General features: G+C 40.8%; 1 protein-coding gene across 1 annotated transcript in view; it reads left to right on the top strand.

The window, feature by feature from the left end:
• MCF2L2 (MCF.2 cell line derived transforming sequence-like 2) overlaps window positions 1-27994 on the top strand; it is a 306817-nt gene that overhangs the window by 198520 nt on the left and 80303 nt on the right. The window contains exons 16-18 of the mRNA XM_056808456.1: window positions 19266-19332; window positions 22814-22929; window positions 26377-26446. Of these exons, the coding sequence (XP_056664434.1) occupies window positions 19266-19332; window positions 22814-22929; window positions 26377-26446 (253 nt within the window). The remainder of the gene's footprint in view (window positions 1-19265; window positions 19333-22813; window positions 22930-26376; window positions 26447-27994) is intronic.

The raw sequence follows: 27994 nt of genomic DNA, 5'->3' as shown, positions 1-27994 counted from the left end.
TCAAACATTATTCATTAGAAACAAAGATGGATAAGCTTTTAAAGGGTTTTTAAAAATGTGTTTCTTTTTAAATATTTTCCCATGGTTATATGATTCATGCTCTCTTCCCTCCCCCTTCCCAGAGGTAACAAGCAATTCTACTGGGTTATACATGTGTTATCACTTGATACCTGTTTCTATTATTCATTTTTGTAACAATCTTTTAGAACCAAAACCCCAAATCATATACCCATATAAACAAATGATAAATCATATGTTCTATGTTTCTTCTCCTACAGTTCTCTCTCTAGATGTGGATAGTGTTCTTTCTCATAATTCCTTTGGGATTGACCTGAATCATTGCATTGCTATTAGTAGCAAAGTTGATTACATTTGATCATTCCACAATGTTTCAGTTCCTGTGTACAATGTTCTCTTGGTTCTGCTCATTTCACTCCTCATCAGTTCCTGGAGGTCTTTCTAGTACATATTGAAATCAAGCACTTCATGGTTCCTTACAGCACAATAGTATTTCATCACTATCATAAACCACAATTTGTTCAGCCATTCCCCAATTGAGGGAAAACCCCACATTTTGCAATTTTTTGCCACCACAAAGAGTGTAGCTATGAATATTTTTGTACAACTATTTTTTATTATCTCTTTGGGGTACAAACCTAGTCGTGGTATTACTGAATCAAAGGGCACACGTTCTTTTAAAGTGCTTTAGGCATAATTCCAAATTGCCTTCCAGAATGGTTGGATCAATTCACAACTCCACCAGCAATGTATCAGTGTCCCATTTTTGCCACATCCTCTCTAACATTTATTATTTTCATTTACTGTCATATTGGGCAATCTGCTAGGTGTGAGGTGGTACCTTAGAATTGTTTTGATTTGAATGTCTCTAATCAGTAGGCATTTCTTTTATTCTAGAAGAAATCAAATGACAGGGTCAAATCTGTGCTCAAAGAAAATTGCATTGACACCAGTGTTCTACAATGTTACCTGCACACTCCATAAATTCCAGTGGCTCCCTGTCCTCTCCAGGATGAAGTAAAAAAAACCTCTGTTTGGCATTCAAAGCCTTTCACAACATAGGCCCACCCCCTACCTTTCATTCTTCTTACATCCTAACTTATATCATGCCTTTTTCTAGTCCACAGACACCTCCTTGCATTTCTACAAACAAGCTACTTCATCTCTTGATTCTGGGTATTTTCTCTAGCTTCCTTCCATGCCTGGAATATTCCCTGTCATCATTTCAGTCTCTGGACTTCCCTGGTTTCCCTCAAGTCTTAACTAAAATTCCTCCTTCTACAGGAAGCCTTTCCCAACCCTTCTTATTTCTAATGCCTTTTCTCTGTCAATTATTTCATATTGATCCTATAAACAGCTTCATTGTACATATTTATTTGCATGTTGTTTCCCCCATTAGACTGTGAACTCCTCAAGGGAAGAACTGGTCTTTTGCCCTTCTTTGTATCATCAACTCTTAGCATAGTGGCTGGTACCTAGTAGAGCATTTAATAAATGCTTATCATTTGACTTGCTGAGACACAAAAATCAGGAGCTCAGTGAGGTGGCTTCTTGTTAATCCTCACAAGAAGTAATAAGGGACTAATGTGGAGGCAGTGGGAGTGGAGAAGAGGATCAGACAGTAAAAGAGATATATGAAGATAGAAATGGCAAGATTTGGGGAGAGGGAAGGAAGGAGATGAGAAGAATGCCAGGGATTTGTAAGCCTGAAAGACTGGAATGATGGCAATGCCTTTGACAAAAAGAAGACAATTGTGTGGGGGAGAGCTTGTTAGTTCAGTTTTGGAAATACTAAACTTCATATGACTCTAGAATAGTGATGGCGAACCTCAGTCCCTAAACTGGAAACTTCATCTGCATGTAAGCAGCACCCCCTTTATTACCCCAGGCAGGGTAAGGAGGAAGTCTTCATATGAGAAATGTCCTCAGGCACATGGAAAAGGTGAGGGAAGTAGCCCTCCACCTCCAGCATGTGTGCCATAGGTTTGTCAATATGGCTCTAGGATATCCGGTCTGAAGAGTCCAGTGGACAATTATTGATCTCAGACTAAAGCTCAGAGAAGAAACTGAGACTAAGAAAAGAGACTGAGGCTGGATATAGAGATCTAGAATCATTCGTGCAGATTTTTTGTGATGATTAAAACCATGAAAGCTGATGAGGTTACTAAGAGAGAGAATGGAAGGGAAAGAAAAGAGGACCTAGGGCAAAACTTGAGAAAGACCCATTGTTACAGGAGGCAGTATAGCTGAGAAGCCAGTAAAGGAGATCAAAAAGGAGTTACTGGACAAGTAAGAAGGTAAATGAGGAGAGAGCAATATCATGAAAACTTAGAGAGCAGAATATCCAGGAAGATAGGGCAGACAAGAGTGCCAAATGCAGCCAATAAGGGATAAGGTCTGAGAAAAGACAATTAGGGCAATTGAGAAATCTTTGGTAAGATTGGAAAGGACAGTTTCAGTTGAGTAATGAGGTACTGAAAGGCAGATTACAAAATGTTAGATAGAGTGAGAATAGAAGGAGTAGAAGCAATGAATATGGATAGGTCTTTCAAGGGATGATAAGAGGCTAGATCTCACCATTACTTACAAGTGACACTAGGACAAGGAAGAAAGACATTTGAGATCAGAGGAGAGAGTAGAAATGAAATGGCTCCCATTGGGTTGAAATTGGAAAGGGACAAAAGTATAGTCAGAGCAAAGTAATGGTTTTAAAAGGTACCAAATTGGGGGCAGGTAGGTGACTCAGTGGATGGAGAGCCAGGCCTAGAGAAGTCAGGACCTAGATTCAAATTTGGCCTCAGATACTTCCTAACTATATGACCTTGGGCAAGCCACTTAACCCCCATTGCCTAGCCCTTACTGCTCTTTTGCCTTGGAATCAACCCACAGCATACATTCTAAGATGGAAGGTAAAGGTTTAAAAATGTAAAAAAAAAGGTACCAAGGGGTAGAGGTTGGAAATCTCAATGAGGGTGAAGAACAAATTTAAGAGAAATGTGAAACAAAATGGATGAGAAATGGAATGATGAGTTTTAAAAAAATTTACGTTTTTTTAATTAGCAAATTTGAACATAAGTTTCACAGTTATATGATCCATTTTGTCTCCCTTCCTTCTTCCCTCTCTCCTCCCAGAGCTAACAAGCAATTTAATCTGGATTATATATGTATTAGGAATGATAAGAGTTTAAAGAAAGATAGAGAAATGTCAGAATTTCATTTAGGTATGGAAATGAAACATGTGGGAGCAATGGAGAGATCTAATGAGTTTACTTTCTAAAGTATGGCTGAAGTGGAGGGAAGATTACAAGTCCTGCAATTGAAGGAAGCTGAAGAATTGAGGGATTGTGGGGTTCGAGAGCCCATCAGTGTCAACACTGAAATCCCTGGGTATAAATGCAAAAGTTGGGGAGAAGAGAGTGAGCCCAATGCAGAAGCTTTGAGAAAGGATAGAATACAGTCTGAGGACAAGGATAGTAAGGCCAACATAATGAGGTCTGGCTGGAATGTTTTGAATGATATAGACTTCAAAGGTGGAGAAGTTGCTGAGTGGTGCTGGTAAAGAGAGTCAGGAAATGCAAAATAAGGAATATCTATCTGACTCCTCCTTTAGGGACCAGAATGTCCAGGGATGGGAGAGAAGGTATACCCAGTGCATGAGAGAGTGACTGAGAATGCCCATGCAGTACAGACATGGTGAAGTCAGGTCCAGATGGATGGAGCGTGTGAGATAAAGAGGTCCAGGACAAAGGATAGACATTGTTCTCTATGTAATGAAAATTCTCAGAGTAGGAGCTGGCACAGTGGATAGAATGCCAGGACTGGAGTCAGGAAGACTTACCTTCTTGAATTCAAGTCTAGCCTCAGATCTTACTAGCTGTGTGACCCTGAGCAAGTCACTTAACCCTATTTGCCTCAGTTTCTTCAACTGTCAAATAAGCTAGAGAAAGAAATGACACTCCAGTATCTTTGCCCCACCAAAACCCAAATAGGGCAATGAAAAGGCAGACATGACCAAAATGAATGAACAACAGGAGAAGAAAAGGTAGTGGGAAATTGTTATCCATGGGACAAATGAATAAATAGTAAAGCTCCTGGTCACTAAAAAATATTGCAGAGAGTACCGAGGTAGGTCCCTCCCTTCTCCCCCTACTCCTGGAGAGTGGTGGATGAGATGAGCACTGGTCCACCCTGATTATTTTCATTTTTTATTTTTATAACCATAATACCTGGCACATAGTAAGCACTTAATAAAGATGTGTGCTGATTGTCTTTACCAGATCTAGTCTACCTATTGCTGTTCATTAACAGAAAACAAAGCAAAACAAAAGCCAAAGGCAGTCTTTCATTGGGGTTCAACAGACAATCTTGAACAGTACCCACGAGTATGAAAAATATACATATTGTACCAGCACATCCACAAAGCAAGCTTAGTGTGACCAGACTGCTTGCTTCATGAAAATAAATACAGAATGGTTGGGGATGGAAATGAGGCATAGCTCCCAGTCCACCTGCCTCTTTATCTCCAGACATGCCACCTGCCTTGTTGTTTAGTAAAGTCAATCCCCCTCCACAGCCAATGGAAGGAAGGAGGGGAGAGGTACTAGCTTGGAAGGCATCCTACCCACATGGACCAGGGCATCGGTAGAGGAAGTGTAACTTCCCCTTCCAAACCACTACAGGGCACATTATTCAGTTCCTATAGGTGCAAGAGATTGAGGATGCCAAGATAAAAATGAAATGGTCAAGGAGTTCTGATTTTATGGAAAGGAAAACACAAGTCCAAGTCAATGAGAATTATATGTAGAGTCATTTCAAGAGGAGAGAGAAAGAAAGAGGCAATAATATTCCCACCTGCATGGAATCAGAGGCAGGATTTGGGCCCAGGAGCAGCAACTCCCAAGCCAGGGCACTTCCCACTGTACCATGTTCTTGTACTTCTGTAAGAAGGCAGAGATTGTTTCTCTGAGAAGGTAGGAATTTCTTGTCCTCCAAGGAATATCTCTAGGGATTCCCAGTGCCTCAAGGGATGAGCTCATCCAGGACAGAGTGTATATGTCTCCATCCTCTTCTCTTCTCCCTCTAGGACTTCTCAGTAACCTCATTAGCTCCCATAGGTTTAATTGTAATCTGGTCTAATGGCTTCCAGATCTATATACACTTTATCCTTATTGCTGCATCTGGTACTGTTGAGTACTGTCTACTCCTGGATACTCTCTCTCTGGGTTTTCATGACTGCTCTCTTCTGGTTTCTCTTTTGTCTATTTGACTGCCCCTTTGGCATCTCCTTTACTGGCTCATCATGCATGAGTCTTCCTCAAATTTTGTCCTAGTTTTCTTGCCCTCTGTTCTCTCTCTTTGGAACCTTATTGGTCCCTGTGAGTGGAACATCATGTTGAAACAGATGACTCCTAGATCTAGAGGTCCTGATTTCTCCAACTGCCTAATGGGTATTTCCAACTGCAAATCCTTGAGTTGTGTCAAACTCAACATGTCCAAAACTGAACTCCTTACCTCCTTCCCCTCAGCAACCACAACAACCACAACCCTCCACTCTTCTAAACTTCTCTGATTCTGCTGAGAGCACCACCATTCTTCCAGGCTCCCAGCTTTGTCATTTTGGCCTTATTCTCTCTTACCACAGGTGGTCACCACATTGATAATTCTTGCCAATTATATCTTCACATCTCTCCTATTTGACCTCTTCTCCCCATTCCTTGTTTTAGGACCTCATCATCTCTTACCTGGCTTATTGCAAAGTTTCTAATTAGACTGTGCCTCAAGACTCTTCACCCAACAATCTCAACATTGCTGCCAAAGTGTTTCTCCTTAAACATGGATCTGACCACTCTTACTCAATGAACTTCAGTGGCTCTCTATTACTTCTAGAATGAAGTACAAACTCATTTTTTTTAGTTTTAGTTTAGTTTTAAAGCCCATCACAACCTTTCTCCTTTCCAATCTCAACAGACTTCATTCCATCCTCTTCCACTTTATGATCCAACCAAACTGAACTAAAAGTTAACACTCCAACTCCCCCTTCTCCATCTTTGTTCTGGCTGTCCCCCATGTCTGGAATATAATTCCTCTTCATCTCTGCTTTATGGAATCCCTCTCTTCCTAACTGCTTCCTAGGAGCTAGGTGGTTTAGTGAAGGTGCCAGGAGTGGAGACAGAAGGACCAGAGTTCAAATGTGACCTCAAGTACTTCTTAGCTGTATAACCCTGGGCAAGTCACTTAGCCCTAATCACCTAGCCCTTACTGCACTTCTGCTTTGTAACTAATACTTAGTATCAATTCTGAGACAGAAAGTAAGGGTGAGAGAGACAGAGACAGAGACAGAGACAGAGTCAGAGACAGAGACAGAGAGACAGAGAGAGACAGAGAGAAAGACAGAGACAGAGAGAGACAGAAACAGAGAGACAGAGAGACAGAGACAGAGAGAGACAGAGACAGAAACAGAGAGACAGAGAGAGAGACAGAGACAGAGAGATAGACAGAGACAGAGACAGACAGAGTTCAAGCTGTATCAGAAGACATGGAGCCACTCCTGATTCCCTAAATTGCTAGTGCCCTCCCTCTCAAACTACCTTGTACTAATTACTTAATGTTTTCTTTTTATATTCATTCTGTATATGCTTTTATCTATATTCACTGTTTCCCCTTTTAGATCAGCTTCTTGTGAATAGGGCTGGTTTCATCCTTTGTATTTGTGTCTTCAGCTCCTAGCACAGTGCCCAACACATAGTGGGCATTTTATAAATACAGGCATGTCTTCCACCTTGCAGGGATTCAGGGCACAGCACTCTCCCAATCTAGAAAATCTGTGTAAAATTTTTTGACCCTCCCTTCATACCAGAGAAGAGGTCTGATTGTTTTCTTCTTCTTTTATGGGATATTTGCAATACCTTATTGTAAAATTTGGGTTAAGTATTTGGTCATAGACTGTAGAATTTCTAAAATTTTTCTGTGTCATCTAAACTTCTAAATTTTCCATGGTTGGAGAGCAGTTGGGCAGATAGCATTGGTCAGTATTGGGCTGTATACAGTTCCAAACGAGAGGGAGAGAGAGAGAGAGAGAGAGAGAGAGAGAGAGAGAGAGAGAGAGAGAGAGAGAGAGAGAGAGAGAGAGAGAGAGAGAGAGAGAGAGCCTGTTTCCTGAATCTCAGTTTTTCATTGGTAAAATGAGGGGGTCTCTGGCCCCTTCCAGGTCTAATTCTGTGCTGCTAGTCTAATCCACAGGTCGGAGTGGGGCAGGGAGCACTGCTCTGGAAAGAGAAATAGAATCAGAAGCCAGTGAACCTGGAGAAGTTGATATGAACCTTAGGAAACACTGCATCCTTAGCATAGAATTGTGATAGGGCTGAGAGATAGGTCATCAGTTATCTGGGCATTTGCCAGGGCTCCTTCTGCCAAAAGCAGGACATGAGGTTCATTTTTGCCTTGCCTTAGAGATAATTTAATTCTTGGAAATATAAAGGAAACAATTAAGGGGAGCCATTCTTCTGGACTTGAGCCTGATCTAATTAAGAAGAAATGATGGGAACCTTGGGAGGAAGGAATGACTCTGTCTTAGGATACGTGATGCAGAAGGTAAATAAAGCCAGTCACTGGGCTTATTTAGATGAGAGCAGACTGCAAAGAGTGCAAGCAAAGGCTAGCCAAGATAACTAATCCTGGATGATAAAAGTCAGAACCCAGACAGGCTAGCACATTGGACCAATTCTAATTTGATGAAATGGAATTAGGTTAAATGGAGAGTTTATAACCTGGAGCATAGGAACTGAAAATTGAGAGCTTCAAGGAAAATGGGAGGAATGGTCATCAAGGGATGAATAATCAGAAGAAAAGATGGCTGGTCATGTGGTGAGGGTGAGGATTGAAAAGTAAGCAGCCAAAGTATTCCTCTGGGATCCTTACAAAGTCAAGAGAAGCTGAGGAAGGCCTCTGGCCCTTTATGTGAACCTCCACAATAAAGTAGTGGGAAGATATGTTCAAGAATTGAATAGTTGGCACAGAGCTAGGCCTGGAGTTGGGAGAACCTTAGAAAACTAAATTATACCAAAATATAGTTTTGGCCTTCCTCTCTCATTCACTTATGCTTAGAGCAAGAGGGGGAGGGAGGGTAAGAGGGGGAGACAGACAGACAGACAGAGAGAAAGAGAGGAGAGAGAGAGGGGGAAAGCACAAACTCCATTCTCTTTTTCTGTTTTTGCTTTAAGCTCCTCTTTTTTTTTTTTAAATCCTTACCTTCCATCTTGGAATTAATACTGTGTATTAGTTCCAAGGCAGAAGAGGGGTAAGGGCTAGGCAATGGGGGTTAGGTGACTTGCCCAGGGTCACACAGCTGGGAAGTGTCTGAGGTCATATTTGAACCCAGGACCTCCCGTCTCTAGGCCTGACTCTCAATACACTGAGCTACCCAGCTGCCCCCCCAAGCTCCTCTTTTTTTTTAAAGAAAGTGATGTATATGTCTTTTCCACCCACTGTTCATTCTGGTATCCATATTCATGATGGTCATTTCCTTCCTTGTTCAGGCATCCTAAACATGGGTGTTGATGCTATTAGCTTTCTCTGTCCTAGGAAGGCTTTTCCAAAATTTAAGATAATATTATGTAGGACCCAGAATTTTAATCAATAAATAATGAGGCCATTTTCCTGAGAATAGCATTGTTTATTACCAGAAAAGTGAGGTCTGTTAACAAAGAATGGATCTTTAGCCTGCTTCTTCTGAGAAAGTAGTTATCCAAATATTTTAAGAACATGTTCACAAAACTTGATTCCTCTCAGCAATGCAATGATCTGGGACAATCCTGAAGGAGTCATGACAGGGAATGCTCTCTACTTCCAGAGAAAGAACTGTCGGAGTCCTCTTTCACATCAGTGTTTTTATGGTTTTATTTGGAGGTTTGGGTTAAGTATGCCTTTGCTCTTACAACAATGACTAACATGGAAGTATGTTCTGTATGACAATAAAAGTACAATTTTAAAAATGTTCACAGACCCCAGTTGATGGGCATCCCCTCGATTTCCAGTTCTTTGCTTCCACAGAGAGCTCTTAGAAATATTTTGGAACATATAGGTTCTTCCCCTTTCCCCCCAATCTCCTTGGGGAAGCAGACTTGTTGGGTCAAAGGGTATATGCAGTTTTATAACTCCAAATTGCTCTCCCAAATGGTTGGAACAGCTCATAGCTTCACTGGCGTGGTTAGTGTCTTCATTTTTCCACATCTCTTCCAACAACTTTAAAAAAATAGACCCAAAGTCTGTCTAAAATGTATCTAAATTTGTCTGTTAAAGAGTAGTGGCAGGTATGTGATTGTGTGGTGTCCATTCATCTCCCCAAAGACTTCTAAGATCTATTTTATTGCTTCTCATTCTCAGATTGCTTTGGAAGAACATGCAAAGGATTGTTTTTCAGATCTGCCCAAAAGAACTTTCTAGGGCAGTAAAAATATTTACAAATCACATGGGGAGAAAATGAAAGTCCTATTTAATTCATACGAGGATTTAATATTAAAATAATGATGTCCTCCACTTATGGTTGCTTAAGATTGTTTTAATTCTGACTTTTAAGAGAAGCTGATGAAGCGGTAGGTTTCATTCCTGGTTCTAGAGAACACTTTTCGTATTTCTTTGAATTAGTCCTTTCCTCTGCTCCAGGTCTTAGAATCCTCACCTAGAAATTAGATTCAAAATGCCTCTTTTTTCTACCCCCACTGACATCATTAGGGTTTTCTTTTGAATTTTTGGTTACATAGAAGATTGAAATTATACATGTAGTCTCACCTATCTATTTTGGTCATGTTACAACGATTTCCCTGCATATGGAAACTGTCTCCAACAATGTAGGTGAGCAGCTCTTAAAAAAAAAAAAAAGCCTTACCTTTCACCTTAGTATCAATTCTAAGGCAATTGGGGTTAAGTGACTTGCCCAGGGTCACACAACTAGAAAGTGTCTGAGGGCAGGTTGGAACCCAGGACCTCCCAATTCCAGGTCAGGTCAGGCTCTCTATCCATTATCCTATCTAGCCACCCCAGTCAGTAACTCTTAAAGTCATTCAAAATTACCTGGGTGGAGGTAGGTGGTAAGTATGTTTAATTAGTTACTTAGAAATTAGGTGACTTGTCCAGGTTCATACAACCAACATGTGTCATAAGCAGGATTAGAACTCAGGTATTCCATACTACAAGATTATTCCTCTTATTTACTTCATCATGATGCTACTAGCAAGATAGCAGAGTGGATAGAACATTGGACCTGGAGTCAGGAAAACCTGAATTCATATCTGGCCCAAGATATGTACTAGGGGTGTGAGCCTGGGGAAGTTCTTTGACAGCTCTCAGACTCAGTTTTTTCTTCTATAAAATGGGGGTGATAATAGCACTTGCCTCATTGGGTTGTAAGAATCAAATGAGATATTTGTAAGCTACTTTGAAAATGATTAAAGCTCTATATAAATGTTATCTATTATTATTATTACTATATATTATTATCCTACATCCTATTATATTATTCTATATCTTATATATACATACCTGTAGATGTGTATGTGTAGGTTTACAGCATTTAAATATAAGAATCTGAAAAAGTGTTCATTGACTGACCTAACAGGTGACTTCATGGGATTGGCTAATTAGCTAGAGAAGATTCAAGATGTTTTGGTCGAATCTTTGGAACTGGTGATGCTCTCTCTCCCTCTGTAGTGTATCGAGGTGCATGACCCGGAAAGATTTTTCTTTTAAAAGAAGTGTATCTGCCCTTCAGTTTTAAAATTGAGTTCTTCGCCTTGAGTGAGGGCTCTCTTTTGAGAATAATTGAGGCTGAAGAGAAAATTCAATTGTGGATAAGCCAGAAAATGTGTTTTCAAGTGCAGCCTTAGATACTGACCATCCCAAAATAGTACATTTAAAAGGTACATTTGTCTCGCAATGTAATTAGGATCATAGAGTGAGAGCTGGAAACGATTGCAAGTTCATCCAGTCCAACTTGCTCATTTTATAGAGGAAGCAGTCAAGACCCAAAGAGGTTAAACAACTTATTCAAGGTCCCACATGGTGAGTGGCAAAGCCAAGATTTGAACCCAGGTCTTCTGACCCCTGAACCAGCACCCTTTTCTGTACACCATATTCTAAGTGTTGGCATCTATCTTAAAGACAATCAAATGGAAAACTTGAAGGGGCATCATTGTGCTCACCACGACTTAGATGTGACTTCCTTCCTTCCTCTAATTATTTTTGTTTTTGTCTTTGCATCGCTTTGTGAGGGACTTCCCAGAATCTTTACTCATCTGGCGTAGCCTCTGAGACCCTCCAGAGTGGTCTCTGTGCCATGATGAGGCATCAGGCTAGGACTCTGTGAGGACAAGCTAAGACACAAGAATAAGAATGTGTAAGCAAACCGTTGTCATGAATGCCTGGGAAAAAGCCTGTAGCTTCCGAGAAGCCCCAGCACATTTGCAATTAATGCTTGATTAGTCCCCCATGAATTTTGTGTTCTCTTTTGAATAATTCATATGATTTGTTCTCTCCCCACTAAGTGGGCATGGAGAGAGGGCCCAGAGTCAGCCAGGAGCAGCAGGCAGTTTGGAGAAGACTGGTTTCAACTGCTCCAAAGAAGCCTGAGTGCCAGCAATGCCATTGCTGACTGGCACTGGGGCATCAGTCAGAGGGACCCAAGAATAGTAATAATACAATAGTTAACATTTGTATAGTGCTTTAAGGTTTGCAAGGGCTTCAAAAATATCTCATTTGACCCTCCCAAAAGAGGTAGGTGCTATTATGATCCCCACTTTACAGATGGGCAAAATGAGGTTAAGATGTTGAATAACATTTTCCCAGGACCACAGAGCTAACAGATGTCTGAGGCAGGATTGGAAATTAGGTCTTTTCGACTCTTAAAAAAAACCTTATGATCCTAAGTACTGTCCATCCCTGAGCATCCTCAGCTCTACCTACTTCAGCCTCCTTTGGGGGCTCCCTAAAGAAGGGCACCTTGGGAGAGAAAAAGGCCCCAAATGGATCTCATTTGTAAATTCCCAGAGGCTGGAGAGTCTTGGAAGAAACCAGCTCTCTGATTGGTTTTTTGAGCAAAAACAAAAAATAGATAAAAAGGCCAAAGAGCACAAGTGAAAGCGCTGTGAGTCCCAATCTCCTGGTGCCCCTGAAGAGGCTGATCTATTATGTACTCCCCACAAAAGACATCAAATTCCCACTGATCCCACCATGGGCTTGACTCTCCCCGTTACACCACCTTCCTGCCTACCTGTTGTTGCTTGTTTGTTTGTTTTTTTCAGTCATGTTTGACTCTTCACGCCTTCATTTGGGGTTTTCTTGGCAAAGATAATGGTTTGTGATTTCCTTCTCCAGCTCATTTGACAGATGAGGAAACTGAGGCCAATGGGCTTAAGTGACTTGTCCAGGGTCACATAGCTAGGAAGTGTCTGGGACTAGGTTTGAACTCAGGAGGAAGACACTTCCCCAGCTACCATGTCTGTAAAATGAGAAGGCTGGACTAAATGGCCTCCAGATCCCCATCTATGACTTTGGATGATTATTTTTGTAGCTTCTGCTCCTTTCCCTTTTAATTTCTGTTTGTGAGTTTTGCTTCAAGTGAATGAGGTTAATGTGCTTGCCCTTTTTTAAAGTTCTCAGCAAATGAACATGTTACTACCACAACAAACTACAAAGCCTAAGCACATATGGGCAGTCTAGTGTTTGGTGAAGAATAATTTCCAAGAAAGTTAATCCAGTACTTTCACTGTGTGCCATTTATTATGCCGCATGGTGGTTAGGCATAAATGTGAATGGACTCGAATAGTGGGGACGATTGGGGGATGGGGTACAGCAGGGGAAAATTCTTGGAGGAGGAGACTCTGCCCCAAACTCTCCACTGTAATCTACAGCCTAACCCTGCACTAAATCTTGGAAGAAGGCTTTGCAAGTCCCAAGGAAGGCGGGAAAAATGGTACCTCTTTTCCATCATGGCCCCATTCTCTTCTCCAGGCTAAGCATTCCCAGTTCCTTCAATCCATCCTCACAGCAAGTGAAGTAACATCTGGAAAGCACTTTAGCTCAGTGACGTCCCTTCCCTTCTCTTGTGGCCTCTTGGTGGCCCTCCTCTGGACTTTCTTCAGTTTCTGAACTTTTCTCTCACGGCATGGTACTAAAACCTGAATGTCATATTCCAGATATGGTGGGACCAGGTCAGGGCATTAGCTTTTGGGGTTGTCATGTGACATTGTTGATTCATATATGTTAATGATTACAATTATTATTATTATTTGAAATTTTTATTTAGTTAATTTAGAACATTCCTTGGTTACAAGAATCATATTCTTTCCCTCCCTCCCCTCCCTTGTGACAGAGGCTGGCACTAGGAAAAAGTATCAGGCTCAGGCTGAAGAATATGTGAAATTGATCACCTCGATGGGGGAGGGGCCCAGGAGTGGAATCCAGAGGAGGAGAAGACTCTGGGGGAGAGAGCAGTGGCTCTCTAGGTCTTGAGTCTCTGAAGAGATGTAACAGTTAAAATTTAGGGGAGACTGAGGCAGGTAGAAATTAGTTTCTCTCTGCAAGGAGTATTATATTTTATGAGGCTTATTAAAGGTTGAGAATTTAAGAATATACAAGTAAGAAAAAACACATGCCTAGGCCAGAGGCCTAGATAAGACCTCACCTACATTATGGAAAGAGCCACGTCTGCCCCAAAACGGAAGTCCAAAAGAGACCCCGCCTATGGGGAAGACCCTTTGAATAAAATTTTGTTCTCGTCCCAGGTGAGAATTCAGTGAGACTAGAGAGCATTCTGGGAGCTAGCAAGGACTCCTGGGGAATGGAGTTCAGAGTTCAAATCTCAATTTTACAGAGAGAAGGTGGGAAAAAGACTTTCTCCTGAGGGTTACCCACTTTTCCTGCTGGTGACTGGAAATCTTTCCCCCCAACACTTCCCAATTGAAGGGATTTCTGAAGAGAAACCTGAGCAGACTTTACCTCAGCTCCTGTTGCCCAGGGGTGAGTCAACCTGACTTTCTCTCAGGGGGCTCAGGCTGCCAAGGCCTGAGTTCCCCCCCAAACTCAAGGGAGGAGGGGAAAGGGTTTTGATAGAGACAGGGACCCCCTTGCCCCATTTTCCTTTTCCCATTCTTCCCTGCCCATTATTCCTTTTGTATTACCTGATTGAGTTAACATTAAAAGTTATCTGTTCCCCAAGCTGAGTGTTAGTGAACGGATCAAGGGGAGACCTTTTGGTCTCTAGTAGTGGAGGGGGGACAAGAGAGACAAGAGTGAATCTGGGAGAGCCACTTTAGCTAAGGAGGGAAGGCAGAAGGGGGAAAATCTTCAAACCCCCTTTCCTCTCTCTGAGCCAACCCATTACATTTGCTGTCTCCCCTGAACCCCGCTTTGAGAAGGGGGTTCTCTTCTCTTTCCCCCTCTCCATATCAAAAGTCCAAGCTTCCCTGGGGTGCATAAACTTCCCTCTTTATTTTTTTAAGACAGTCAATCAGGTAATACAAAAGAAATAATGGGCAGGGAAGAATGGGAAAAGGAAAGTGAAAAAAGGGGGGGGTCCCTGTCTCTATCTAAACCCTTTTTCCTCCTTCCTCAAGTTTGGGGGTAACTCAGGCCTTGGCAGCCTGAGCCTCCTGAGAGAAAGTCAGGTTGACTCACCCCTGGGCAACAGGAGCTGAGGTAAAGTCTGCTCAGGTTTCTCTTCAGAAGTCCCTTCAATTGGGAAGTGTTGGGGGGAAAGATTTCCAGTCACCAGCAGGAAAAGTGGGTAACACTGTAAAGGGTAAAATTATGGCTGAGACTGAATGTATAATTAATTTAGGATGCCATGGATTTTATTTATAAAATCCTAATGAGAAACCCAAATAATAAAATATCCAAGTCAGCTGCCAAATTTTATGGTGATTTAATTGATATAGTAGAGAAAATTAAGAAGAAGGGAGAAGGAAAGGGAGAAGGATTTCTCTCCTCCCCCCACCTGGCTAGTACTGGGTGGGAAGATTAGAAGATCTAGAAAGTAAGGGTTTGGAGTGTGAAGGAGGAAGGAATCAACCTGAACTCCAAAAGGGGCTCAGCTGAGACGCCTGAACCTGAATCAGGTCAAGGACAAAATTCACCGCCAAAATCCAGACAATAACTGCCACCACTCCCAAGATGTCAGAAAGCCTAGCATGCTGCCAGCCAGAGTTGCCTCTCCAGGGAAAGAGAAAGAGGCAGGAAGTGATGTGCCATATATGGACGTTTTTACATCACTTTTCTGCATCTCAACTGTACCAATGAGGACTTAGCTTGACTTTAGGACAACCCAGAGGTCTGTCCTTTTTTTGCACATGTCTGTTGAAGGCCATCTCCTCAGATAATTAAATCTTGAGTTTGATGCAGACCTTCAAAATCTTGTTAAACTGAGTAGGGTGGAGAATGTAGTTTCCAAGACCTGATTCTGTTATTCCAAGTATCTCCATTGTTATTGATCAGGAAATAGCTAAATCAGATCTTTGAAAGAATGGTCTGATTAGGGTGGAATAGTTTTAAAATTCAGATCCCTCAGGAGAAAGTCTTTTTCCACCTTCTCTCTTCGATGTCTCAAGACCTAGAGAGCCACTGCTCTCTCTCCCAGAGTCTTCTCCTCCTCAGGATTCTACTCCTGGGGCCCCTCCCCTGTGGAGGTGATCAATTTCGCATATTTCACATTTCTTCAGCCTGGCACTTTTTCCTAGTACCAGCCTCTGTCACACCCTCCAACCTTCCCGTAGCCGACGTGCAATTCCAACGCGCAATTCCACTGGGTTTTACATGTGTCCTTGATCAGCATCTATTTTCATGTTGTTGATGTTTGCTCTAAGGTGATCATTTAGAGTCTATATCCCCATCGACCCATGTAATCAAGCAGTTGTTTTTCTTTGGTGCTTTTACTCCCACAGTTATTCCTCTGAATGTGGACAGTGTTCTTTCTCATAAATCCCTCCGAGTTGTTCTGGATCACTGCATTGCCACTAATGGAGGAGTCCATTACATATACATACAGTATATCAGTCTCTGTGTACAATGTTCTCCTGGTTCTGCTCCTCTCACTCTGCATCACTTCCTGGAAGTTGTTCCAGTTCCCATGGAATTTCTCCTTTTTATTATTCCTTTGAGCACCATAGTATTCCATCACCAACATATATCACAATTTGTTCAACCATTCCCCAATCGAAGGGCATCCCTCATTTTCCAATTTTTTGCCACGACAAAGAGCGCAACTATGAATATTCTTGTACAAGTCTTTTTCCTTATTATCTCTACAAACTCAGCAGCCCTATGGCTGGATCAACAGTCAGACAGTCTTTTAGCTCCCTTTGAGCATAGTTCCAAATTGCCCTCCAGAAAAGTTGGATCAATTCACAACTCCACCAGCAATGCATTAATGTCCCAACTTTTCCACATCCCCTCAAGCATTCATTACTTCCCTTTACTGTCATGTTAGCCAATCTGCTAGGTGTGAGGTGATACCTCAGAATTGTTTTGATTTGCATTTCTCTGATTATAAGAGATTTAGAACACTTTTTCATGTGCTTATTAATAGTTTTGATTTCCTTATCTGAAAATTGCCTATTCGTGTCCCTTGCCCATTTATCAATTGGAGAATGGCTTGATTTTTTATACAATTGATTTAGCTCTTTATAAATTTGAGTAATTAGACCTTTGTCAGAGGTTTTTGTTATGAAGAGTTTTTTCCAATTTGTTGCTTCCCTTCTAGTCTTGATTGCATTGGTTTTGTTTGTACAAAACCTTTTTAATTTAATGTAATCAAAATTATTGATTTTACATTTTGTGATTTTTCCTAACTCTTACTTGTTCTTAAAATCTTTCCTTTCCCAAAGATCTGACATGTATACTATTCTGTGTTCACCTAATTTACTTATAGTTTCCTTCTTTATATTCAAGTTATTCACCCATTAACATTCAAGTTAAACACTCATTGAGTTTATCTTGGGTTTGAGATGTTGATCCCAACCTAATCTCTCCCATACTGTCTTCCAATTTTCCCAGCAGTTTTTTTTATCAAATAGTGGATTTTGGTCACAAAAGCTGGGATCTTTGGGCTTATCATAGACCATCTTGCTGAGGTTACTTACCCAAAGTCTATTCCACTGATCCTCCTTTCTGTCTCTTAGCCAGTATCAAATTGTTTTGAAGACCACTGCTTTATAGTATAGTTTGAGATCTGGTACTTCAAGGCCACCTTCCTTTACCTTTTTTTTTTCATTATTTCCCTGGATATCCTTGTTCTTTTGTTCTTCCAAATGAATTTTGTTATTGTTTTTTCCTAATTCAGTAAAAAAGTTTTTTGGTAGATTGATGGGTATGGCACTAAATAAGTAAATTAATTTGGGTAGGATTGTCATTTTTATTATGTTAGCTCATCCTACCCATGAGCAATCAATGTTTTTCCAATTGTTTAGATCTAGTTTTAGTTGTGTGAAGAGTGTTCTGTAGTTGTGTTCATATAGTTCCTGTGTTTATCTCAGAAGATAGATTCCTAAGTATTTTATATTGTCTAGGGTGATTTTAAATGGAATTTCTCCTTCTAATTCTTGCTGCTGAGACGTGTTGGAAATATATAGAAATGCTGATAACTTATGTAGGTTTATTTTGATTACAATTATTTTAAGAGACTGTTTTTGTGTAAGAATATAAATTTATTGGATTAGGTTAAATTTTGATGAAAAATGTGGAATCGCCCATTGCTTAGCATTATAACCAGTAAAGTGATAGGTCAGTGGCCCCTTCTGAGTGGGATAAAAATGACCAACCATCAAATTATGATTCTGGGGGGGGGGTCAGAAAATAAAAGTAAAAGAGGTTGTTTATTTCTTTCATGAAAGGGGCACTTCAGTGGGCTATAGAACTGTGAATTGACTAGGGACAAGCCATTTATTCAGTCCCTCCCTTGAACATTCCAGACACCCCTAATAGGTAAATAGCTAATTAGGAGGTGGCCCATCAAACTATCCACCAGTTCTCATCCCCTGGTGTTGGCCACAAAGGCAGGAAGAAGATGCTTGTCACACTTTTCTATTAACCAAATTTTTTTAAAAAGAAGACTTCATTGGGATTCCTAAAGACAAAGAAAATGTAAAAAGTAGAGTCTCTAGCCCAGAACCCAGACATAGGACTATGCAAAAATTCTCTCTAAGCCAGACTATTAAAAAGAAACTAATAGGGGGCAGCTGGGTAGCTCAGTGGATTGAGAGCCAGGCCTAGAGATGGGAGGTCCTAGGTTCAAATCTGGCCTCAGACACTTCCCAGCTGGGTGACCCTGGGCAAGTCACTTAACCCCCATTGCCTAGCCCTTACCACTCTTCTGCCTTGGAGCCAATATACAGTATTGACTCCAAGATGGAAGGTAAGGGTTTAAAAAAGAAAGAAACTAATAGAGCATATGAAAAAAAAATTCTCACATATAAAATTTTCCATCTTGCTAGGATCCCAAAACTTTTTCATCCCTTCCACTTGTCACCATCCTATACTTGTGATTGTTTGAACCCAAGTGCAGAACTTCACATTCATCCCAATTCAATTCATCATTTTTGTATCCACCAATAGTCATCCCCCAGCTTTGTGCCATCTACAGTGTTGACAAGCATGGCATCTGTGACTTTATTCTAATCTTTGATGAAAAATGTGGAACAGCACAGAGTCACTGATCAACCCCTGAGAACTCTGCTAAGTTCTTTCCCCTCGCCTCGCCACTGCACCCAATACTACTTTGACATAGACCCATTAAGTGTAAACTCTTTAAGTTTGGTCCTAGAATCAAAACCTTATCTCTCCACCGTTGTTTTTCCAGTATTCAGTTTGTGTTTGTTAGTGAAAGAGTGACCAGAGCTGGCATCAAGGAAAATAAGGGACAATGGCTATTTTTAAAAGCTTTTTTCCTCTAATGACTGAATTTGATTTGCAGACAAAATAGTGTAATCTAGAAAACATATTAATGATTGTTTCTTTTAAATGCAAAAATAACTGTCGGGTGCCATCAAGAAGCTTGATAAGCCACCTCTGTCCCCTGGATTTTGGGGAGTTATGTACCCTGTCCTGGATTCCCCTTGTAGCTAAGGGTGCGCGTTTGTAAGAATAGAACAAAGTTAGCTGGCCCCCTAGAAGTGAGAATTCATAATATTATTAGTGCCAAGGGGTCCGAGGGAGGGGGAAAATTGCTGTGGATTCTAAAGGATTTTGGTCTTTTTCTGTTTTAGCCACATCATGCATGAGCTGATTGAGACAGAGAGAGTTTATGTTGAAGAACTTCAAAGTATCATTGAGGTAAGTTAACTGTGTTTTGGAATTAACCTGATCCTGCCAAGTGTTTTTGTTGTACAACAAGAATCCTAAGCTGATTGTGTTCATGCTCATGTCTCAGGACCACCTTAGAGTCAGGAAAGTCTGAGTTCAAATCCTACTTCTGACACTACCTATTTGACCTTGAGCATGGGCTTCATCTCTCCGTACCCTAAGTAACCAATTCTCCAAACCTGGGCAGGTGGTTAATCTGTTCCTGAGGAGGGAGTTTTCACACTTTGAAGAAGTCACAGATTCAAACCATAACTCATTAACAAACATTTCCTTGGACCTTATAATTCCCACCAATAGTAAACTTAATAAAATTTAATAAATTCCACAAATAAACAATAATACATTTAATAAAACAAGGCTTTCTACCATTCAGGAAACTGAAAGTCATAGTAAAAATTACATTGATATTGCTGTGGGCTTATGGAGAAACGGATACACTTATTCATTGTTGGTGAATTGTAAAGTTGTAAAATCTTCCTAGAGAACCATTTGGTAGTATATAGTAAATGTCATGAAAATAATCATACTCTTTTATCCAGTAATTCCATTGTTAGGAACATAACCACCCCCAAAGTAGTTATCCAGAAAAAAAAATTTAATGAACTCAAACTATCTGCTCAAAGATTTTTAAGCACAGCGATAGCTAGGTGGTTCAGTGGATTGATAATCAGACCTAGAGATGAGAGCTCCTGGGTTCAAATTTGATCTCAGACACTTTCTAACAGTGTGACCCTGAGTAAGTCACTTAGTCCTTATTGCTCTTTTGCCTTAGAACCAATACCCAGTATTAATTCTAAGATGGAAGGGAAGGGTTTAAAAAATGAAAATTTTTCATAGCAGCCTTATATGTAATTAGAAACAAAATGATGAGGAACCTAAATGTCTAACAATAGAGCAATGGTTAAATAAATTATGGCATGCTTGTTTATTAAAATTACAAAGCAATTAGGGGTGATAAGTATGAGGACTACAAAGAGGAAAAGCTAATGAGAATGAATAAGCAACGAGTCCTGATGGAGATTTAGAGGGAGACTGAAAAAGCATTATGATACTTTACACATTGTCATTAATTCGTTTAAATGCAAATAGTTATTAAGCATACATAATTATTTACATCAAAGTAGAATGTCAAGTTGCTAATAAGATATTTAATTAAAATATTTAAATTGCTTTTAAAAAGCAGATAATATTCCATCTGATGTCACCAGATAAGAAGGCAGCCAGTTGGCTCAGTGGGTAGAGCACTGGGCCTGGAGTCAGGAAGACCTGAGTTCAAATCCCATCCCAGAACCTTAGTAGCTGTGTTACTTTGGGGAAATCATTTCACTTCTGTTTGCCTTAATCTACTAGAGAAAGAAGTGGCAAAGCACTCTAGGATGGATGCTGGCCAAGAAAACCCCAGGGACAGTATGGTTCACAGGGTCACAAAGAGTCAAACATGACTGAACAACAGGAAACTCAAATTTATATAAATTTTTTCTCAAATGATGCCTTAGTTAAACCTTACAGTTTTCAGTCTTTTCTGTGCCTCAGTCAGCTGCCCATTTTTGTGATTGGAAAGCCTTTCGTTCATTGAGTCAGATTTCATAAAAATGCAGCCCCTGAAAAATATTTTGATTATTGTTTCGCTAACAACAGGCATACAAACTTGGGGAAAATCTTTATGAACCAGAGAGCTATCATAGAGGTAGTTTCTCTCTTGTTTTGTTAGTGAGGAAGCTGTATGGCAGGTAGAGTGTTGGGCATGGGATAGTGAGGAGGGCATTTAATGACTTGCCCAAGATCACACAGATTATTGAATCATCCATTGAGAGCTTAGAGGTCCTCCAATCCAGTGATATTGTAAAGGGTGAAATTATGGCTGAGACTGAATGTATAATTAATTTAGGATGCCATGGATTTTATTTATAAAATCCTAATGAAAAACCCAAATAAAATATCCAAGTCAGCTGCCAAATTTTATGGTGATTTAATTGATATAGTAGAGAAAATTAAGAAGAAGGGAGAAGGAAAAGGAGAAGGATTTCTCTCCTCCCCCCACCTGGCTAGTACTGGGTGGGAAGATTAGAAGATCTAGAAAGTAAGGGTTTGGAGTGTGAAGGAGGAAGGAATCAACCTGAACTCCAAAAAGGGGCTCAACTGAGACGCCTGAACCTGAATCAGGTCAAGGACAAAATTCACCGCCAAAATCCAGACAATAACTGCCACCACTCCCAAGATGTCAGAAAGCCTAGCATGCTGCCAGCCAGAGTTGCCTCTCCAGGGAAAGAGAAAGAGGCAGGAAGTGATGTGCCATATATGGACGTTTTTACATCACTTTTCTGCATCTCATCTATACCAATGAGGACATAGCTTGACTTTAGGACAACCCACAGGTCTGTCCTTTTTTTGCACATGTCTGTTGAAGGCCATCTCCGCAGATAATTAAATCTTGAGTTTGATGCAGATCTTCAAAATCTTGTTAAACTGAGTAGGGTGGAGAATGTAGAGTTTCCAAGACCTGATTCTGTTATTCCAAGTATCTCCATTGTTATTGATCAGGAAATAGCTAAATCAGATCTTCGAAAGAATGGTCTGATTAAGGTGGAATAGTTTTAAAATTCACAATATTGAACTCAAAAAGAAAAAGGTCATTGCTGGCTGCATATTTACTCAATTATAATTTTATTTATTTCATTAATTAAATATTTCCCAATTACATTGTAATGTGGTTCTGACCGAGAGTTTTGCCCCTCTGATCTAGCCTAAGCTCTTTTATCTTATAGACAAGGAAACTAAGGTCCAGAGGTATAGTATGCTGCCCAATGTCAGGCAGGCAGTTAGTGGTAGGGCTACGATTTGAATTCATATCCTCCTGCTAAGATCCAGAGTCTTTTCCATCTTTTGTTATTCCCAGCCTAACTTTTATTTCCAGCCCAACTTGTTGGTACCATGGAAGTAGATAGCAATATGATGCTCTATGGTTCAGAGAAGTTGTCCTCTTTTCCCAGATTTTCATACCCTTTGGTCAACCTCTGAAATCACAGGGGTTGCCTTATTCCAGGCCCAGGACCAAAAGGCCATGTACTTCTGAAGGCGGTTTATTGAGGAGGCTGGAGAACAATGTCCATAGAAATCTGTTAAACTCTCTTGGAGGGGAATAGCATATGGATTGCCCATTTTCTGGCTCCTTATTTGATTCTCCCAGTTGGCAGCTGGGATGGGGCAGCATCAGGAGACCTCTACTTTAGAGCTAGAAGAACCCATTTTGCAGATAAAGAAATTGAGGCCCAGAGAAATAAATGTCCAACCCCAGGTCATTTAGGGGTGCAGATTTGAGGTTGAAACCCACATCCTCTGATTCTCGAGTCAGCACCTTTTCTCCGGGGGGGGGGGGTGTGGGGGGTGAATATGGCTCATCTTCTTTCTGTGTTTCTGCCTGTGATACTTATTAATTCTCCACCATTTGCAGGGTTATGCGGCAGAAATGGACAATCCAGACTTAAATCACCTGATCCCGGTCGCTCTTCAGAACAAAAAGGAAATTCTCTTTGGCAACCTCCATGAAATCTATGAGTTCCATAAGAGGTGCGTATCCTCCCTGGAAGGTTCTCCCTCCTGATTTTTCTCTTGAGGTCTCTCATTCCCTTCAATGGGCAGGTCCAGCAACGCCCACCCTACCCATGAAACCTGTGCCAGGCACTGTGCTCCACAACAAAGCAGTCCCTGTCCTCAAGGAACTTTCTATCTACTGGATGGATGGATGGGGAGGTATTGAGTATAAAGAAGAGTATTTATAGGAGTTTGAGGAAGGAAAGAGCATTTAACAACTAAAGAGATCAAGAAAGACCTCCCAGAGAAGGTGGCGTAGGCACCTTAGGGCCATTTTCCTCTCCAATGGAGATAAATGACTCATGCAGAAAGAAACTCAGCCCCAACAAAGAATGGGCAGAAGGCAATGGGCTAGTCATCTTTCTTTCTTTCTTTCTTTCTTTCTTTCTTTCTTTCTTTCTTTCTTTCTTTCTTTCTTTCTTTCTTTCTTTCTTTCTTTCTTTCTTTCTTTCTTTCTTTCTTTCTTTCTTTCTTTCTTTCTTTCTTTTTTTCTTTCTTTCTTTCTTTCTTTCTTTCTTTCTTTCTTTCTTTCTTTCTTTCTTTCTTTCTTTCTTTCTTTGCTTTCTAGTGTTTTATTTTATTTTATTTTTTCTTTTGCTTTAATGGCTGGTCATCTTTAACTGAAATCATTTAAATTGGAAAGATGAGGGAAAAGTCAATGTTAACTTGCTCATTTTTCTTTTGTAAATGTGTTATGGACTAAATGTCATTAAAATTTATTAGGGTTAGGTAATCTCCTCATGAGTTCATATGGGCAAATCCCAGTGAGGGAACTCCCTCTATCAATTCAGGTGGGCACGTTTGGGGCCATTTATTGTCTTAGAGTACTGCCTCAAGCCCTGAGATTTAGTGATTTACCCTGTCAGGCTTGAATCAAAATGTCAGGAGAAATATCAACAATCTCATATATGTGGATGATACCACTCTGATGGCAGAAAGTGAAGAAGAATTAGGAAGCCTCTTGATGAAGGTAAAAGAAGAGAGTGTAAAAACTGGCTTGAAGCTTGACATTTAAAAAACTAATATGATAAACAATAAAAAAAAAGTTGGATTCATCACTTCCAGGCAGAGGGGGCAGAAATGGAAGCAGTGTCAGATGGCATATTGTTGGGCTCAAAGGTCACCACAGATGGCGGCTGCAGCCATGAAATTAAAAGATGCTCAATCCTTGGAAGGAAAGCTATGGCAAATCTGGACAACATGCCAAAAAGAAGAGACATCACCTTGCTGACAAAGGTCTATAGAATGAAAAATGTGGTTTTTCCAGTAGTAATATATGGCTGTGAGAGTTGGACTGTGAAGAGAGCCAAGTACTGCTGAATCAATTCTCTTGAATGGTGGTGTTGGAGAAGACGTCTTGTTTGAGAGTCCTTTGGATAACAAGGAGATCAACTCAATCAATATTTAATGGAATCAATTCAAACTATTCAATGGAAGGTCGTATTCCAAAGCCAAAGCTCAAATACTTTGGCTACATGGTGAAAAGATAGGCTCCATTGGAAAGAAGACTAATGCTGCGAAAGAAGGAAGGAAAAAAGGGAAGGAGATGGCGGAGGATGAGATGGATAGATAGTGACATGGAAGCATGAACATGAGCTTGGAAAGACTTTGAGAGATAGTGGACCATAGAAGAGCCTGGTGTGCTATGGTCCATAGGATCACAGAGTCTGATATGACTGAAAGAAATGAACCACAACCACCACCGCAATGACAATGACAACTACCACCAGCCAGTATGAACCAGAGGTAGAACTTGAGCCTAGATCTTCCCAGTGCTGAGGCCAGATTTCCTTCCATGATACTATGCTGTCTTATATATACATGGTGACTATATATATATATATATATATATATATATATATGTATATATGTATGTATCTGTGCATACACATGGCCATGATGTGAAGAACTATCTGAAATTTATTGATGTATACATGCAGATAGATATACAGAGAACACAATCTCTGAATAGATGTACATGTGTGTATATGCATATATACATACACACAATCTGAGACATTACTTCATTTACATGCATGATAAATACACCTGTGTATATGGGAAATAGACGTATTTGTGCACATAAATGCATATATACATATTCTGGGACCCATCATTTCATGGGTACAGGAAATGCCTCCTACGAACCCAAATAACAACTTTCCCACCCTGGATAATCTCAAAGAATTGCCTTAGGCACTGAGGGGTTAAACCTTTGTCCCATGCCTCCCAGCCAGTATGTGTCTCAGAAAGGATTTGAGCTTGGGTCTTCTTGCTCTTAAGTCTGTAATTCTCTCTACTGTGGCACATATTTCCTCACAAGGAGCTACCTAAGACCTGTGAAAGATAAAACCAAAAGCCTGGTTTGGGTGACCAGCATAATTCTATGACAAAGAAGAGATGCGAAATAGAGTTTTGGTATGTTCCATTTCTGTGTCATGGAAGAGTTGAAGAGTTTCCCAATAATCCTCCAACTTGGCATCCAAGGTATCATGGTAGAGATGGTGGCCATGACCATGTCCTGGGCTTCTGGGCTGCTGATCACACTTTTCAAGGCCCAGTGGAATTAATGTTTAACCTCCCTGGATTTAGGAGGAATCAGTGTAATGCTCAGCCTGGAACCTGGAGCCTATAATTAAGACACTGGCCAAACCAGACTGGTTTTAGCTCTAGTCTTAAACATTGCCTAGCTCATTGCACTGCAGGTTTTTCATGGAAGGATGGGAGGGGAACCTTAGAACTTACAATTTTTAAAAATGTCTTTTTTCCTTGAACCCTCTTCATTTAATTCAAAATGAGAATTTAAAAACAGACTGTTCATCAATATAGCTCAGGACCAAGGGTATTAATAAGGTCTTGTGTTTTTGTTTTTTGTTTTTGTTGTTGTTTAGGAAAGGACAATCAAATTCACATGAAAAGGAATGTAATTTTTTTTAGACCATTTTGCTCATTATTTAGAGTCAGTGAGAACAGTTAGTTGGTGTCTGGGATGACGGGATGGGCAGTATGTCCCTGAAAGTTGAATTTCTAGCTGGAAGGGGACCCCAGGAGTCTGATCCAGCTCTCTCATTTTATAGCTGGGGAAACTGAGGCCCAGGGAAGTTAAGTACACAAGGAGTAAATTCTTCCCCAAATGTTCCTCCTCTTCCCTTCCTCACTCACTGAGGAGTTGGGGATCCTCCAGGCTGTCTGCCACAAAGGCTTGGAGAGGACACAGTGGCCCTGGGTTTAGCCTAACAATGCAGTTGGACACACATTCCCTTTGAAATGCTGGTGGCTGGGGGCGTGTAGGGGGACCTTGAGAACAGTATGGTGTATCATTGGCCTCTTTTCCTTGCCTCTATCCCCCAGTCAAACTCTGATCATTGTTCTTAAACCTATACATGGAAAAACAATCACAACCATCTACATTTTTCTCCTTAGAATTTTTCTTAAAGAACTGGAAAACTGTGTTGAAAATCCTGAGTTTCTTGGCCGGTGCTTCCTTAAAAGGGTAAGTCCATCTTTCCTGCCACCTAGAGTAACTTCTTTCCATGCAAATTTATGAAGCAGTGGATAGATTTCTCACTTCTTTGAATGATCATCCCATTGATCCACAAGAAGTAATGAAGTGCCTGCTAGATGGCAGGCACCTTGCTGGATGCTAGAGGCACAGAGACAAAAAGGAAACGAGTCTTGCCCTCTTGGATCTTATAGTCCACCGGGGAGACAATGTGCTCATACGTGAGCAGATACAAAATGAGTACATATCAGTGGGTCAGCAAGTATTTATTGGGCGTCCTTTATGCATCAGATATTATGCTATGTAATAAGAGATTATTTGAATGATAAATGATAACTAAAGATCAGATCTGCTCATCTCCTCCCTTCCTCCTCCCTTCCACCCTCCCCGTCCAGTTGATTCCTCTGTTGGTCTCTCTAAATCAACTCAGGGTGAGTTTATGATGTCTCAAATAAAATACACTTTCTCTTCTCTAAGATTAAGTCAGGGGTTTATTGGGGAAGAAGGGAAAGATAAGAAAATGGAGGGAAAGAGGGTTTGGGGATTCCCTGACACTAGAATAATTCCTAGGTTGGAGGGTGGTAGAATATAGTTCAGATTGGGAAAATTGGTTAACAGGTCTGGAGATTCAGTCACTCTAGCACAGCAGAGAAATCAGAGAGGGCTGGACTTTTGTCCTTCTTCCTTTCTGTCTCCAAGGCAAAAAGGTCCTAGATTTCAGTTTATCGCCTTCTTTCTCAACGGTCTTTTCTGGTCATCATTCCAATTAGAATGTTCTCTTGAGTGACAGCCCAGCCGTCCCAGCTACTCCAGCTCTGCTGCAAACTTTTCCTGTTTTCTTTCTTCCACAACATTACGACTAGGCAGCAGGGATAGAGGCAAAAATGAAGCAAGCTCTGCCCTCACTGAGCTTCTATTCTAGAGACAGATAACTCATTCATAAATAATTATGAGTGGGGTGGGGTGGAGGTTCCCCATCATCAGGTGATGTAATAAGGTGCTACAAAGTTGGTGACACCCCTTATGAGATGTGAACACCTTTCTCCAGTGCAATGAAGAAGAGCAATACCTGTTGGAGCAATAAGGAAAAATGACCAAATTCCCCCAACTGAGACTGATCCAACCCCCACCCCCTTATATAACTAAATGGAAATTATACCCCAAATAAATGTAGGCTACATGCAGGTATAAGTAAGAATTGGGGGGGGGGGGGATTGGCTGCTGGGATCTGACAGGCTTCCCTCAGATTCTGTCTGAGCCTGGGATACAGTGTTGGTGGAAAGTTAAAAAAAAAAAAAGGCTTCCTGTTTTTATTTTACTTGGACTAATAATAGGATGATTTATGTGGCCTACTACTGGTTGGTGGGAGGAGGCCTCCTGGCTTTGTACCAGGGGTGGGGAAGGATTGAAGTTGAACACTGGCCTCTTGTAAGTAATTGAGAGGCACCTGAACCACAAGGACACTCCTAACACTGTTCTGAAAAGCCCAGGTGAATGGAGTAGCCTACACAATCAGGCTTTTATGATGAAAAAAGAGCA

The sequence above is a fragment of the Monodelphis domestica genome, chromosome 8 (assembly GCF_027887165.1).
Source record: "Monodelphis domestica isolate mMonDom1 chromosome 8, mMonDom1.pri, whole genome shotgun sequence".
Classification (NCBI taxonomy): domain Eukaryota; kingdom Metazoa; phylum Chordata; class Mammalia; order Didelphimorphia; family Didelphidae; genus Monodelphis; species Monodelphis domestica.
This window is presented reverse-complemented; position numbering and strand designations above follow the sequence as displayed.